The sequence below is a fragment of the Aythya ferina genome (genome assembly GCF_964211825.1).
Source record: "Aythya ferina genome assembly, chromosome: 2".
NCBI classification, from domain to species: Eukaryota; Metazoa; Chordata; class Aves; order Anseriformes; family Anatidae; genus Aythya; species Aythya ferina.
Genome location: NC_140297.1, coordinates 68,156,971 through 68,171,748, shown reverse-complemented (window position 1 = coordinate 68,171,748; position 14,778 = coordinate 68,156,971). Strand labels below are relative to the sequence as shown.

The window sequence follows — 14,778 nt, the reverse complement described above, 5'->3', positions numbered from 1 at the left end:
TATAAAGAATTTGTACCAAGTATGGCACGGTAGCAGCTAATGTACTGCACAGGTCCTGTACCACACCTCCAAGAGACTGGCAGGTGTTGAGGTAAAACTCCTGTCCAGGTCATGCCCCAACACCAGGCAGAGGAGGAGTTCCACACAGCCTCTGGTCTTAACTGATCTGACCAGGTACGTATGGCAAGGATTTCCTTGACCATAATGACACAATAACGGAAGATAAGGTGCCTCCCAGGACCCTGGCATACATTTTGTAAAGATGCAGTTGGCCGGGTCTAATTAATGAGAGAGGAATTACATTTTTGCTCTTGCTGACCTCTTGCTAATGAAAGCAGCTCAGCTTTGCCGTGGAAAGTTGGACCTACAGTCTCCTCCTTGGACTGCCTGAAGGGTACAGAAGTTTTTGTGCCAACCTAACTGCTTTGCTTTCACTTTAGAGGAGAAAAAGCTTATTTTCAGTTTGAATATTTTTTTTAAATTATTTTATCTTAATGGTTTACAAAGCACAAGAAATTAATTACCAGAGAATGTATGGTACGTTGCCGGAACTACAGAGTATGGATTGTACTGCAGACTTGATGTTTGTATTTATATTTGAAAACTTGCCTTCATTCCCCTGTGTAGGGAAAAAAAACTTGTTTACCTGTATTACTTGATCTTGAACTCTTACCTGATGGTTCACTATGTCCTTACTTACAAGGAATGTTGCCTTTAATGTTATACTATTGACCAATAAGTGTGTTATTGCAATTTGAACATTTATTTTGTTGTTCAGTATACTTACCTTGTATTAATGTATTTATTAACGTTGTATTTTATTATTGAGAAAAATCAATAAAACTGTAACAAAATATACAGTAGTTTGCTTTCACGACTCTACAGCCCTTTTGTGTATTTCTTCTAATGCAATCAAATATATAAGTATTATGTTACATGTAAGACAGTATTTATTGTATGTTCATATGTGTGCTTATGTGTAAAGTCTGTCCTTTTTCTTTTCAATGAAATAAGTGCATTTTAACAGCCACTGTGAAGCTTAAGATTAATGTCCTGAGAATGGCACAGCCAGTTACATTTTTCTCCTCTGTTTGGAAAAGCTAATGGCACACTCACTTTACTCTAGACAGTTCAGGGAATCAGAACTGTCCTTCAGGGTCTTTTGGCAGTGTTTGATCCAAACATGTGATTTGAATGAGAAACTGAACTGCCATTTGAAGTGAAAGAAAGCAGGCATAACATTAGCCCCCTGAGAGCAACTGAGCAGGTTAGCAAACATTTTCCTATCTATCCTTATCTCAGAAGGCCAGGAGTTCCCCTTTGTTCCCTTTGTACACTCAGATTTTGGCTAATATTGTCATCCAGAACTAAGAGAAGCAGGGATTAAAGATGGTATTTAAGGTTAAATTTGGGCTCTAAGTCTTTGTTTCTCTTTTACGGTACCTTACATTTTGAGTCATCCATGCCACATTTGATTAAGCTGAGAAACTATCCAATTCCTGTCTTACCATGGCATGTTTATGCTGATATCTTGTTCTGTAAGGATTTTGTCTTACATGTGTTGTGGTGACTGATTTGTAGTTCTTATTTAAAAACTAACAAACAAAATACACACACACACACACACACACAATCTCAAACACATCCAGAAACCTAAGGTTTATTTTTAAAAAATATATTGAAAGTATCACTTGGATTCATAATGATCTGGTTACTTTAGAATTAAATAAATAAAAATAAAACCCACCCAAAAAAGCCCTTACTTTAAAGTTTCATATTTATATTTTTGGAATGCTGGTATTCTTTGAAAAATTGTGACATAAGGGAGTTTACTAGCATTCAAGAATTTCAGATTTTCTCTGTTAAGGATAAATTTGGATTTCATTAATGTGATACCAGAAATTTATTGGGCATGCAGGATTCTCATGTATTAAATACTGCATTATCAGGGAGTTTTGTCACAGCTTAATACAAGTGTGCGTTTTTACACCAAAGCATATAGTTGACCATTTATTTCTTCAAAAAATGTGAACACAGAAGTATGATCACTTAAGTTTTGTACAATCAGCTTGTTTTCTTTGGAGGTTATCATGGCATTATTTATATTTTTCAATATGTATCGATTTGTGTTTTGTCCAAACAAAGTAATGTTGTTAAATGGGGAATAGTAAGTTCCTTAAAGCAAATCAGAAAAGATGAAACAGCTTGAATTTTTGGTTTTAATTAATTTTTAAAGCTGAGATATGCTTTCAAAAGGATTCAGACTCTGAAATACTGAAGTTTGAGGATAAAATTTGTGATGCCTTGGAAAATTTCACTTACCACAACTTGTTAGGAAGTAGTGGTGCACAATTCACCCCTTAAGCTAAAGGCCTGTTTGCATAAGTCTTTAAATATAAAGTACCCAAAAACTTAGTAAGCCCTCTTAATACAACTGATTTCATCACTTGCTGGCATGCTTCTTCTGTCAGAGCTCAAAAGCTCAGCCTGGCTGATACTGCATTTTCTTGTACAAAGCAGTTCACGTGAACTTTTTTTTTTTTTTTTTTTTTTTTGGGGGGGGGAGTTGCATCTATCTATAAATCATTATGTCACATATTTAACAGATGTTAAATTTTAGAATTACTTAAAGCCCATATGAAATGCATTTTACTGTTCTAGCAATTCTTGGAGGAGAGTTATTGAAGTGGAGAATAATGTACCTCTAACATAAGTAGAATAAAAGCTTATAGATTGCAAACAATAGGAAATAAATTCACCTACTATAAGAACTTGGCCTCTAAGATGTCATTATTCTCCTGGAGGGGGAAAAAAGAAAAAAAGGAAAGAAATGTATCTGGCTTTAGATTTTCTAGCCATGCACAGTTTAATGCAAATCTACACAGGTTAAAAGTCATGGGAACTGTACTGAATCTGGCCATGAATTATCTTTTTCTTCCTCCCAACAGGAATCAATACAACTACAACTTTCAAGTTTTCCTAGTTTGCAAGAAGACAAAACTAGTAAGGATGACAATGAGAAAGAAAAAGAAAAGGATAAAAATAAAGAAAAAGATAAAAACAGTGAAAAAAACAAGATCAGAATGTTATCAAAAGGTGAAATTGAAATATTTAAATTGTTATAATTACTTTAACAAGCATGCATTTCTTTATGTGCATAAATACACAATATTAATGTATTCATGAATTGAGACAATTCAGAACATGAAATGTGTATGCATGAGTGTTTTTCATACAAATGCTGGGCTTTGAAAGTGAGAAACCGTCCGAACTATTTTAATGTAGATGTTATATATACATATTTTCGTGTAAAAATAATTCTTCTGAACCCTTAATCATGATAGCGTGAACATATATGCGTAAAGGTGTGATTATATAAGTGTAAGACTAATACTTTTCCCTGTTGATGATAATACACTGACAAGTCATTTGTGCAATATAGACAGCAGAGTAATTCTCTTCAGTATTGCTCCTCTATCTTGGAGAATTTCTCTTAAATGATGTAAGGAAATCCACCTGTGACCTTTAATCTGTACTGCCATTTACTATTAGTTATCTGTTATCTATTACCACCTTCTATGACTTGTTTGATTTTTGTATCTAAATACAGTGTTAAAAAAATGTATTTTTATTTGTCAGTGGTACCGGGTTGCAACGTAATGTCTAAAAATAATCATTGCCTACCTGGCTGCGGATCTGTGGCTGGTGTGAATTGTCAGTTGGCTTCAATGGAGCGCTCACGGTTCACGCCAGCTTGAGGATCTGCGCACGCCTTTGAGTCAGGCAGTACGACAGTACTGAAAAATTAATTCTAACTGCTGTCATGCATCACCATTACCTGCCCACTCTTAGGCATTACTGGGTTTTCAGTCTGTTTATGCTAATAAAATTCCCGCTGGCATAATGCTTCACTTTCTGCGTGTATAGCGTGTATTAAGTGATGCAAAGATGTATCAATGGATAAAATTATTTTTAAACTTCAAAGTTTAAAAGAAAAGCATGGAAGGGTCTTGATTGGCATTGAAGATAACTCATGATTTTCAAATAACCAACACTTTCCTTCAGTGTCCAGTTTTGGTTCTGCGTTCTCATTGAAACACTATAGAGGAATCACACACATCCACCCAATGCTTCCAAGAGTAGTTTTTTTTTCACCTGAACTCCAAATGAATATGTAAACTCCACATATGCTCACAGATTGTCACTGGAAGATGAAATTTGGTTTACAGTGTAGCTTAATCATAACCGTTGAAATAAAATAAATGAGTGGGGGGTGTTTGTTTTTATTTTTCAGATTTCAGTCAAGAGTATACAGACTCAACAGGCATAGATCTGCATGAGTTTCTCATTAATACGTTAAAGAATAACCCCAGGTAGGTATTTTCTGCATTAGAGCTGGTACTCTTGAAATTGTAGCTGACATTCTCAGAAATCCTATAAACTGAATCCCATAAACTGTACACCATGTTTTTTTAGTTCTGGAGATGGTTATGAGGGAAAATACAAATGAGGTAGGTTTTCAGCTGAGCAAAAAGCTATAAGAAGTCACTGGTTCCTACTCCCCTTCTAATTTATCTTCTAATTTCACTTTTTGTCATCTGGTCTTTGTCCTTAACTTCTTGCATAAAGCCCCTACATGATTTTAGCAGTAGTATAGTCATTACAATTGAACAATTGAAGACTTGTATGTGAGTATAAAGTAGCTTTCTTCTGGCAATGCTGTACACAATTAATACTGTGTGCATAGTGCTGAATTCTGCTTTTGGTATTTCCAATTTTCATTTGGAACAGTTAGTTCATATCAAAATTAAATTTACCTCTAAATGTCTAAGGAAGAATCTGTTACATTTTTATACTTTGTGCTTTAAATGTTCAATCAATTGAATCTGTTAAGTAGATACCATATAATACTGCAATTAAGGAAAGCTATGAATAATTAGTTACCTAATAGGTTGTGTAACCTTTTGTATAGATAATAAAGTCCTTGAATTGTTTTATCTGCACAACATTAAAAACTTCAAAAGCGCTAAGGAGTGTTGGACTCTGTCAAGCTGAATTGTAGGTGTGGGACTATGCAGGGGAAAATTTTGCATGCCTTCTTCAGGAGAAGGAGGAAAAGAAGGAACATCTGAGAACTTCCAGTTGAAAACAGAATTTGGAATGAGAGCGACATTGCCTCCTGGGAGTCACAGTTCAAAGGTGTTGTTCTCCATTGTGTCCTCTAACTAGATTAGCTTGCCCACTCTTCTCACTTAATGGTCCATGCCTAGGAAAAGATGTGTGTCTGACAAAATGCTGAAAATTTCTGTGGACAGCATCTCTTTTCTTTCAAGAACTAGGTTAGTCAATGGTGATAAAGCACCAGAGCTATCCATAGCAGTCAGGGTTATTCTTTGCAGGGACTGCAACCCACTGATCACAGCCCTGTGTGGCTAGAAGCACTCTCAGACCATGCTAAGGAAGGAAGGGCTAAATCTGTTGCTTATGTCAGGGAAGTTCCAGCAATGCAGAGTGGAATCTTCTCAAGATGTGCCAAGGGCAAAGCACATTTCATTTTTAATCATGGTGGCTGACCATGCTTGTAGAATTGCCTTACAAATATTGATATACTCATATTTTAATCTAAAATGGCTATTGGTAGTTGATGCTACAGTTCTTTGCATTTCTTTTTTGACAGGGACAGAATGATACTCTTGAAAATGGAACAGGAAATTATTGATTTTATTAGTGACAACAAGTAAGTAGAGCTCCACACTCAGTTACAAAGTCATGTGTGTGTGTGTAGAAGTGCAAACTGAGTGAGTGATATGCTCATACGGACCCCAGCACTCTTGAGCCCTGTTACGTTGCAAGATCAGGCTTTTATTTCCTGACACATTTGGTCTACTTAAAATACGGTGGATGTAAATGAGAACCTTTTGTTTTTCCTCGTGTCATAATTTTTCAGTGGCTTCTACTGGCACTCCACTCTTTTGGGTCCAAAAATACTAGTCAAGCTCTGAGTGCAGAGGATACCACTCAGGTATTTCTAAGTAGACATACTCAATCAAATATGCTATCATGCAGGTTTCCCTGTGTGCTATGTTATTCTAGCATGTTGGAAAACAGAACTAAACATTGGGGAGGGAGGGAGGGTTACTACCATATGCTGTTTTTTATAAACTGTTTCTACAGGTTTAAAAAGTAGAGAGTCAGAATAGAAGAGGAGGAGGAAATTACACTCTTGGGAAATAAACATTTTGACAGAAAGAGAGGAAAAATGAGTATGTGCCCTCCAGCATTGCTCTGTGCCTGATCTTTGGGACAAGGGCAGAAAGCTGTTGACGGATTGTTTGTGCAGGGTGTGTGTGTATGTGGGGAGCGAGTTCTTCCCCATGTACAACATGTCTAGTCAATAGCATAATGTGTGAGCTTTGTAGTGCGTGGAAATGTGCTTTTTAGAAACTGTAAATGCAATTGCTTTCTCTTGTCTGCCTTCTTGTAGCAAATACCTATGTGTGAACACACAAAGGAGAAAGGTTATTGTCCACTGAATTATGAAATGCATTGCTATTGTCATTTAATTATAGCTCAGAGGGAAATGTAATTATCAGTGTAATTTGCTTTCTTTTTACCAGTAATCACTATAAAAAGTTCCCTCAGATGTCATCATATCAGAGGATGCTCGTACACAGAGTGGCAGCTTACTTTGGAATGGATCACAATGTGGATCAAACTGGAAAATCTGTAATCATCAACAAGACCAGCAATACCAGAATGTAAGTAGCGTCTCTTGTGTTTTCCTTGTTCCCTTTCACAAGAGCTGGTTGGTACCATGACTATGTGTAATTTTTTCCATTTTTATATGTAAGAAATACACATTTTGTATTGAGTGAATACTGTTTATCACTTTCTAGGGTGGGAGAGGAGGACAGGGATGCCTCCACAGCTAGCATTGTCAGCTTGTTTAAGGATTTAAAGGTAGTTAAGGAGAAATCAACCCAATCTGTTCTTTGCAAGAATTGTGTCCAGTACCTTGGAATGTTATGTTCCCTGACACCTTAGTGCCACCAATTACTGCAGAAATGAGTTTATTACTTCACATGTATACTCCTAAGTAATCTAAATTTACTTGGAATGTTGCCTCTTCCTTCGTTCTGGCTCTCCTTGCTTCAAGATTGTCTGCCCAACCTGATTATTTAGCATTTGGTTCCTCTCCACCACCTGCCACTGTTCATTCCCTTCTTCTCCTCCTGTTTCTAGTTCATTTTATTTTCAGATCTCATAGAGACCGTGGAGTTCTTATGGGTTATAAACTCAATCTGGTGGTTCAAATGCATTCTGGTTCAAATTTCTGGCAGGTTAAATGTGTGCTGACATACTTTATGCTCTCCTTTGTGAACTTCTATAAAGCTAGTAAAAGCTCAATACACAGTTTTTTGGCTAATTCAACAAAGATGCAGTCATGTCTGTGCCTATCAGCATCACTTCTTCTGCCGAATGTCCTTATTCTTTAACTATCATGGAAACAATGGTCTTACTCTCCCTCTTTACCTATAAACTACATAATGAAGAGGAAGTAATTACAACTGCATAATGCAGTTTTGATATCTGGTATTGGAACAGGAAAGCCCGATTTGAAAATTACGTACTTCCTGTATTCAATTAGTAGGAGAAATAAAAACCTTTATTTCTTTTACATATCATAGAATCATAGAATATCCCAAGTTGGAAGGGACTCATAAGGATCATCAAGTACAACTCCCGGTACTGCACAGGTCTGCCCAAAAGTTTAGATCATGTGACTAAGTGCATCAGGCAAAGGTGTATTTACCCACAGCAAGGCAGCTTTTCCTTGCTTGTATCACTTCCAGTAGCTAGATGATTTACTTTGACTCAAACTGCTGAGGATGTATGTATGTGTGTATATTTTTAAATGCTATTATTTTCTATTGTAGAAGGCTCAGATTTTGATCTTGCAGAAGCAAGTAGTCCCTCTAGCCTAGCACGATAGTATTATTTCTCTGAACTCTAAAAACCTTCGATATTTGTGAAGTAAATTTAAGATCATGGAAAATTTCTTGTATATTCTTTTCATGGGCTATCCCTGAGATACTCAGGCACCTGAAAAATAACACTTACACATCAATGTTTTTAAAGGTTTAAATAAATCATGCTCCAAGGGTCTGATTTTGCAAGCTGAGAGAACTACAGCAACTCGATAAATGTGACGCTCAAACTGCTAACGCTTAGGATCTGATAATACCTGCCACCCTGTGCAAGAGCTATGTCTGGTATGAATATGAAAAAGCTGTGTATGCACCAAACTAGTGTTCATTTCTAAGCTGTAAATGAGGAAAAAAAAAAGCTTTTCTCTTAAAACGCAATCACATTTGAAAGCTTTTTAGGCATTCCTCTCTTTACAGTTGCCCCTTTTCCATTTGTGTTTATCACCTCTGTAGTGCAACAACTGCTACAGACCTTCCCTTGCAGCATTGCCTTCTCCTGGCTGACTTGGTAATGTGATATCATCACATTAGTATCTGGTAACACCTTGCGTGGCTGCGCATCTTGTATTGATAGCATTGGAAGCACTGATGGAAATGCTTGCACAGCACTTCTGGAGAGGACACCAGAGTCCTAGACCTCTTCAACAGCTGAAACTGAGTACTCTGGTGAAGCTGTGGCTTCTTGCGTGGTGGGAATGAGAAAGCAAGTCTGGTTACCAGGCATTAACTGATATCTCTATGAGCAAGTTCTGAGGACAGGATGCTGCAGGGGCGTGCTGGCTCCGATGACCCTTTCAGCTTTCAAGGTGGTGACGCAGGCTGGAGGCGAGTCATACAGCCAGACAAATTGGTTCTGACAACATTCATGTGCAGATCTTCCAGAAATAAACACAGGGTTTGGCCCTCATTTTTACTGTGAGTACAACCATTCTGTAAGCACCATATAAACTGCAGATTTTTATTCCTTCTGCAGTGTTTGACGGTAGATAACTGAATAGAGAGCTCATATTGCATCATGGTGCTTCCAGTGTGTTATCTACAATACTTTGGTACTGCTCTAAAGTAAAGCTTTGTTAAAAGTCCTTTCTTTTTTCATAATTGGAGAAGACAGCATGCTTTTTAAATGTTCCTGGCTCTGACAGAAAATAGGTGTTGTTATCCAGTATGAATAAGGGTTGATGAGATTTTATTATCCATACCAAATAGTCTACAATTTCCACATCTGAAAGTGTGCAGTGTGATTTCATGTGTGCTTCATTTCAGTATTCTCAGGAGAAACAATTTTATGTAGTTCAGAGCCAACACCAAATACTGGGAATGTGTTGCCTCTATTAATTACTACTTGGAAAATATCCAGCATACTGGAGTATCTGGAGAGCAATCAAAGGGCAGTTCAGTGTAGTTATGCTGTGCTGTAAGCCTGAGTCTTGATATTATGAGGGACCCCATAGATATTTTTGAAGATTTGTGTTCTGTCAATAAATTATTTCCTTATGCCATATAGTTTCCAAAATACGTAAGCTGCATACTCTGATAAGGCTTGAGTTCTTTGATTTAGAAATTATGTGCTGCCTGTTACTTCTGTGAGTGCGCGCCTGTTGGAGAAGAGCATATGACTGTGGAGTCACTGTGTGGGCTTGAATAAGCACCACGTGGCTTATTTCTGCAGTTGGGCGAGGGCTCATGTCACATTTTGGCTCCCACTTGCAGGCGATGAGTTGTTTCCTCACTCCAGGAAAAGAGGTGGATTCGCTTTGCTCAGCAGAGACTTCGTGTTTTCACTGCCCACAGGTGCCTGGAAGCACAAGTGTCAGAAGAGTTAATGGCTTTGAGATGAATGGGCTGGGTGGGAAGATTGGGTGAATAGGACTATATTAGATGCACCACAGTATGGAAAAGGGTCTGTCAAATGGAGGATATGGATGGAGTGGTTGAGGGCATTTAATTTCTTTCTTCAGTTGGCAATCTGATAGAGCAACATATGAACACTTTTGGGTACCTGTGCCAGTTAAAAAGTACCTCCTTTTAGGGGGCTTGGAATTGGAGAATGTGCTCATTGAGGAGGCTGTGGCTGGAAGGAGGGCTGTGACTTTGGTCAACCAGGCTGTTTTATAGAGAGGGGAAATTGATAGTAAAAATGCATTATGATTGGATTTTCTCCAGGATTGCAATCTTGGAGCTTTAGTCACCTCTCAATGGAACCTCTAAAGAATGCAGTCAGACCTTAATGACCACATTTTCAGTCTGAGGACTACTTATAATGAGGGGTTTAGTCTGAGGTGTTTTTTTTTTTTTTAATTGAAATATGAACAAATCATATTGTTTAACTTTTTTATATGAATTTAAACTCTAAAGCACACAGGTGATCTCAACTAGCCAAATGCTTGTTAACCTGCAAAAGATAAGCCCGTACTCCCGCTCTCATTATGGAATAGTGGGTCTTAAAAACAAATTATATTTCAGTATGTCTTCTGAAATTCAGACAACATATCTTTTTTTCCCGGTGTAACATCTTACAAAGTTCTGCCTAAACAAAACTGTCAAACATTAAAAAAAAATCTCATTCTCAGCCATATAAGTGATAAACATTGCACAGAAAATGGAGGACTTTTAGTATTGTTTTTAGACCTAGACAGCTCCAAGTACTAATCAAAATGAGATGTCTACTTTATTCAGTATGAAATGTCTCTTGTGTCGTCTGTGTCTGCCTGTCACCTATCTAAAGATATACTAAAATGTGTAGGGAACTTAAGACAGTGAAATACGATCTAAACAGGGGTTTGGAATAGAGGCAATATGTTAGGGCATCCCAAATTGGAGACAAAAAATGTGTGTCACCTTCTGTGTATTTCTCGTAATTCCTATCAGACAACTGGAAGTACCTCAGAGCATTTTGCAAAAAATGTTCATATTGTAATATGTATCAGTGCAACCAAATTCATTCATTATGTTATCTGTGATAGGTGGAGAAGCATGGGGGAAGTATGTTTCACGTGCCTGGTAAAGGGAAAGGCTTTTCATTTGGTTGAGATCATCACACATGTGACAAATATGTCTGTACCACAGCCCCCATATGTTCATGTACATTTTTATATATGCATGAGTGGCAAGCTTAATTAGAATTCAGAAGGTGGAGTGCTTATGATATAAAATGGTTGTATTTAGACACTTCATGCATTCTGAGGTGAACACACCTATTATGAACTTTATATCAATACTCACATTTTCGGTTATGACTAATTTTTTTTTTTCCAAGATCATCATGAGTTATAATCCTTGTAATATCTGGTTCTTTTTTGCCTTGCTCTGTTACTATGTACATGTTTATATAACACTAGCCCAGTCAGAAGGTTTTTTCTGCCTTATAGATGCATTTAAAAGCTCTGGACAGTACTAAGATGTTTTAAGCAGTTCGTTACAGTTCAGAGCTGAACTGTATCAGCAGGAGACACACATAAAATATGTACTTTGTATGTCAGAACTACAAGTCTTGCACATTTTTCAATCTGCACTATTCTGTCTTCTCTGTGTAAGAGTGATTTGAATCACCAGTGCAGAAAAAAAAAGTTCTCATAAGCTTTCTTTTGTATATACACAGTTATCTTTTTGTCGCTAACTTCTGTGCTAGTGGAGATGCACTGTGCTAATTTCACCATTTTACGATAAGAATCTGACTTTTGTACAGTATCCTGCAGACATATCAGTCAAATGGCATTTGCTGAATATTGACAATTTCAGTGAGGACTAGTTTCTAGGAGATTTTTTTCCCCCTAGGCTGATGTTACAAGATCACTTCCTTGAGAAGCCAAATGTAACAGCCTACAGAGCATTCAACAAAGTATGCCTTTCCCCTTGAGTGAATAAGGTATTCATAGTTGCTCAGTGTAAATGACTAATTCATTTAAATAGTTGTTTGCTGATGAGAAATATAGAACATTTTCTACACGCATTTGGTAATAGTTTGTTTTTAGTCAGGTATATGACAGTAGTTACAGCTGTGTATCTGAATGCATACATATATTGTTAAGTCTTAGTCAAAGCTATCAATATTTGCTAGAGTTTGAGGCATAGTTTTGTTTTCTAATGTTTTTAGTTTTGTCTCCCCACACACATTCAGATAATACAGAGTAGTTCTCTGGCAAATGGCCTGCTGAATGGTGTTGCATCTCCACTGAAGTGCCTTATGGTGCCCTTGATTATCATATATGCGCACAGGGTAATTGTCTTATGAGAACAGAATCACTTCTATGAGCCATATGATACAGAAAAGCATGTCAACACCATTATATTTATTTATTTGTTTTTTCTGTTGAGGTTACCTTCTTTCAGGGGAGTATTAATCCGGCTCTGTTACTTAGCTTTCTGTTGTAGTTACCTCTTTCCCATGCTCACTACAGCATAGGTCTTCCTTGACTACTAAGAAATAAGTGAGAATTGGGGATAGCTGCACTTTCCCTCTGGCTTATAATTGGTGTTGCCTAATCAGTATACAAGTGTCGTGTTTTATGAATGAACAGAGGAATGTAAGGATGTGTAGGAGATGCGTGCAACTTATATGGAAAAGCTATACAAATGAGAAACAACACTTTAATTGGCCGACATTTTGTTCCAGTTTAAGACAAACATTAAGCAACCAAGAATTCAGTAAAATTTTAAAAACAATAAGAACACACATTAGTAACTATGAAGATTCTGTAGCTACATAATAAAATCTGCAGGTTTGAAGTAACAAATTGTTGGTTTTCAGAGATTTTATCTCTTGGACAACTTTTCATACAATGTTTTTTTTTAACTGGGATCAGATTAAGAATGTATTAGGGATAAAAAAAAAAATAAAAATCAATGCAATGTTAATTGTGTTTAGGATGCAAGAGCTCAGTTTCCCCTCAGTCATTGCTGTGATGTTTAGGTTTTAGTTTTCAGCTTATTGCTGGCCTTTCACACTGCAGCCTGGAGCTGGGCATTGTATCTTTACACACCAAGCAGGGGAAAGCTTTCACATCGCAAAACAAGTGGGGAACTTCCTGAGAAAGAATTCAGAAGAACATTAAGGGGGGTTACACATTCCACACTGAGATTCGGGATATGTTCACCTCCAGCAGTGGTCTGAACTACCTATGTATGTTACTAAGTGTCAGGGGTTTAGCAATATGTTAATATTATGCTACAGGCATTTGTTTCTGGCATAAAGTTGCAGTGTTGCTCTAAATGCTTTATCTGAGATTGTGCTTTCATCGTGTCAGTACTTGATGCTCATCTGGAAGAGAGTGAGCTTTTTTAATACCTCTTATTTCTTTTTGAATTTTGTTTGTTTTCTTTAGCTTGGCAATACTTGAATTTACACAGCCTTTTTTTTTTTTTTTTTTTTTTTTTTGCTCAACAGATAGTCTCTCCTTTTAGTCACATGCCTATCTTACGTGTAAGAAAAGAAAAGTTGGTATACTTGAGGTTGAGCTGAATTTGACTCTTAAATATTGTCTTCATTTATATGTCCGTCTTTGCAAGCTGTATACCAGACCCCATGCAAATGACTTGCTCTGTAAATGAGATGTTATGGTAAATGAGCCAGTTCTAATAGCTCCAATATTAAATTTTCATCTAATGTAATTTATCAAAACTAAATTGTTTATAATTAAGGTGGACATGTACTTTACAGCTGTTGTATAGTGTAATGAAATATTAGTTAGGCATTAATTGGAGGGCATCTGTGGTATTTTCTTGTTTTTTAATTCTTGCACTTACAAGATTGCAGTTTTAAGTTTTCATTAATGCAGAAGGGTATGGTCACCTGGATTGCATTGGGGAAAGAGGAGGTTACCTAGAAAAAGAGTGCTATAGAACAGCAAGGAGGTAATTCAATTGAAAGCTCTTCCATGCATATTTTATCACTATTAATCAGTATCTTTATATGCTCATCCAAGCTGTAGCAGAAAAGTGCCTGTTAATCAAGCTGCTGTTTGTCCAGTTTTTAAACTTTCAAATTACAAGAGGTGGGTCTGGAGATCTGAAATAGCATCTGTGATTTACTCAGAGTTAATTCCATAAGTAGTGGAAATCATGTTTTAAAATCTGGCCTGTAGTTTTCAGAAATGAGCTGTTGATGTGCAAGTAAGTATTTTATTTTATTTTTTTAATGTAGTGAACATTGTTCTTTGTAACTGCCTTTTATAATTCTGTTGCATTCCTCTTGTTTAATGTAGGAAGCATGACAAGATCAGTAGAAATGAAAAAATATCTAATTTTTGAGAATTTTTTTGACTTTACAAGCAAAGTCAGTTGCTTCTGCTCTCCAAAGATAGACTTGCTAGGCTGTCTCTGACATGTTATTAAAAAACATGCTTTTCTTCAGGCCACTGATCATTCATGGTGTAATAAATGAAGATACACCTCAATCTGAATTTAGTAATATTTATAAAAGGCAAGTAAACAGTGCTGGCTGCGCAGGGAGTCTACGCTCTACCAACGCGCACACACTAACTTCGAACTTTCTAAATATACAGAACATTGCTTTTACATACTAAACCCGAGTATGCCTATATGTATGTACAATCAGAAAAGGTATCAATTGAAACATAAACATGGCAAAGTTTTAAAAGGCAAGTGTTTAACAAACAATCCTTTAAGTCTATTACTACTAATGCCCATGACTGGGGGAGCCCAGTTGGAGTTGCTAGTCCTGGTTGAAGTGCTCCCACATCTTCCATAACTTCATTAATTTTTCTCAAATCATATAACAGTCTCCATTTTCCATTCCTTCTCTTGATTACAAACACCGGAGAATTCCAGGGCT

At 36.8% G+C, this 14,778-nt stretch overlaps 1 protein-coding gene across 20 annotated transcripts in view; it reads left to right on the top strand.

Annotated features, from left to right (window-relative positions):
• The window catches only part of ARPP21 (cAMP regulated phosphoprotein 21), a 152,709-nt gene that overhangs the window by 42,552 nt on the left and 95,379 nt on the right, over positions 1-14,778 (top strand). For all 20 annotated transcript variants that reach the window (XM_084511656.1, XM_084511654.1, XM_084511658.1 and 17 more), the window contains 4 exons: positions 2,949-3,096; positions 4,295-4,373; positions 5,678-5,737; positions 6,618-6,758. In XM_084511656.1, the coding sequence (XP_084367782.1) occupies positions 2,949-3,096; positions 4,295-4,373; positions 5,678-5,737; positions 6,618-6,758 (428 nt within the window). The remainder of the gene's footprint in view (positions 1-2,948; positions 3,097-4,294; positions 4,374-5,677; positions 5,738-6,617; positions 6,759-14,778) is intronic.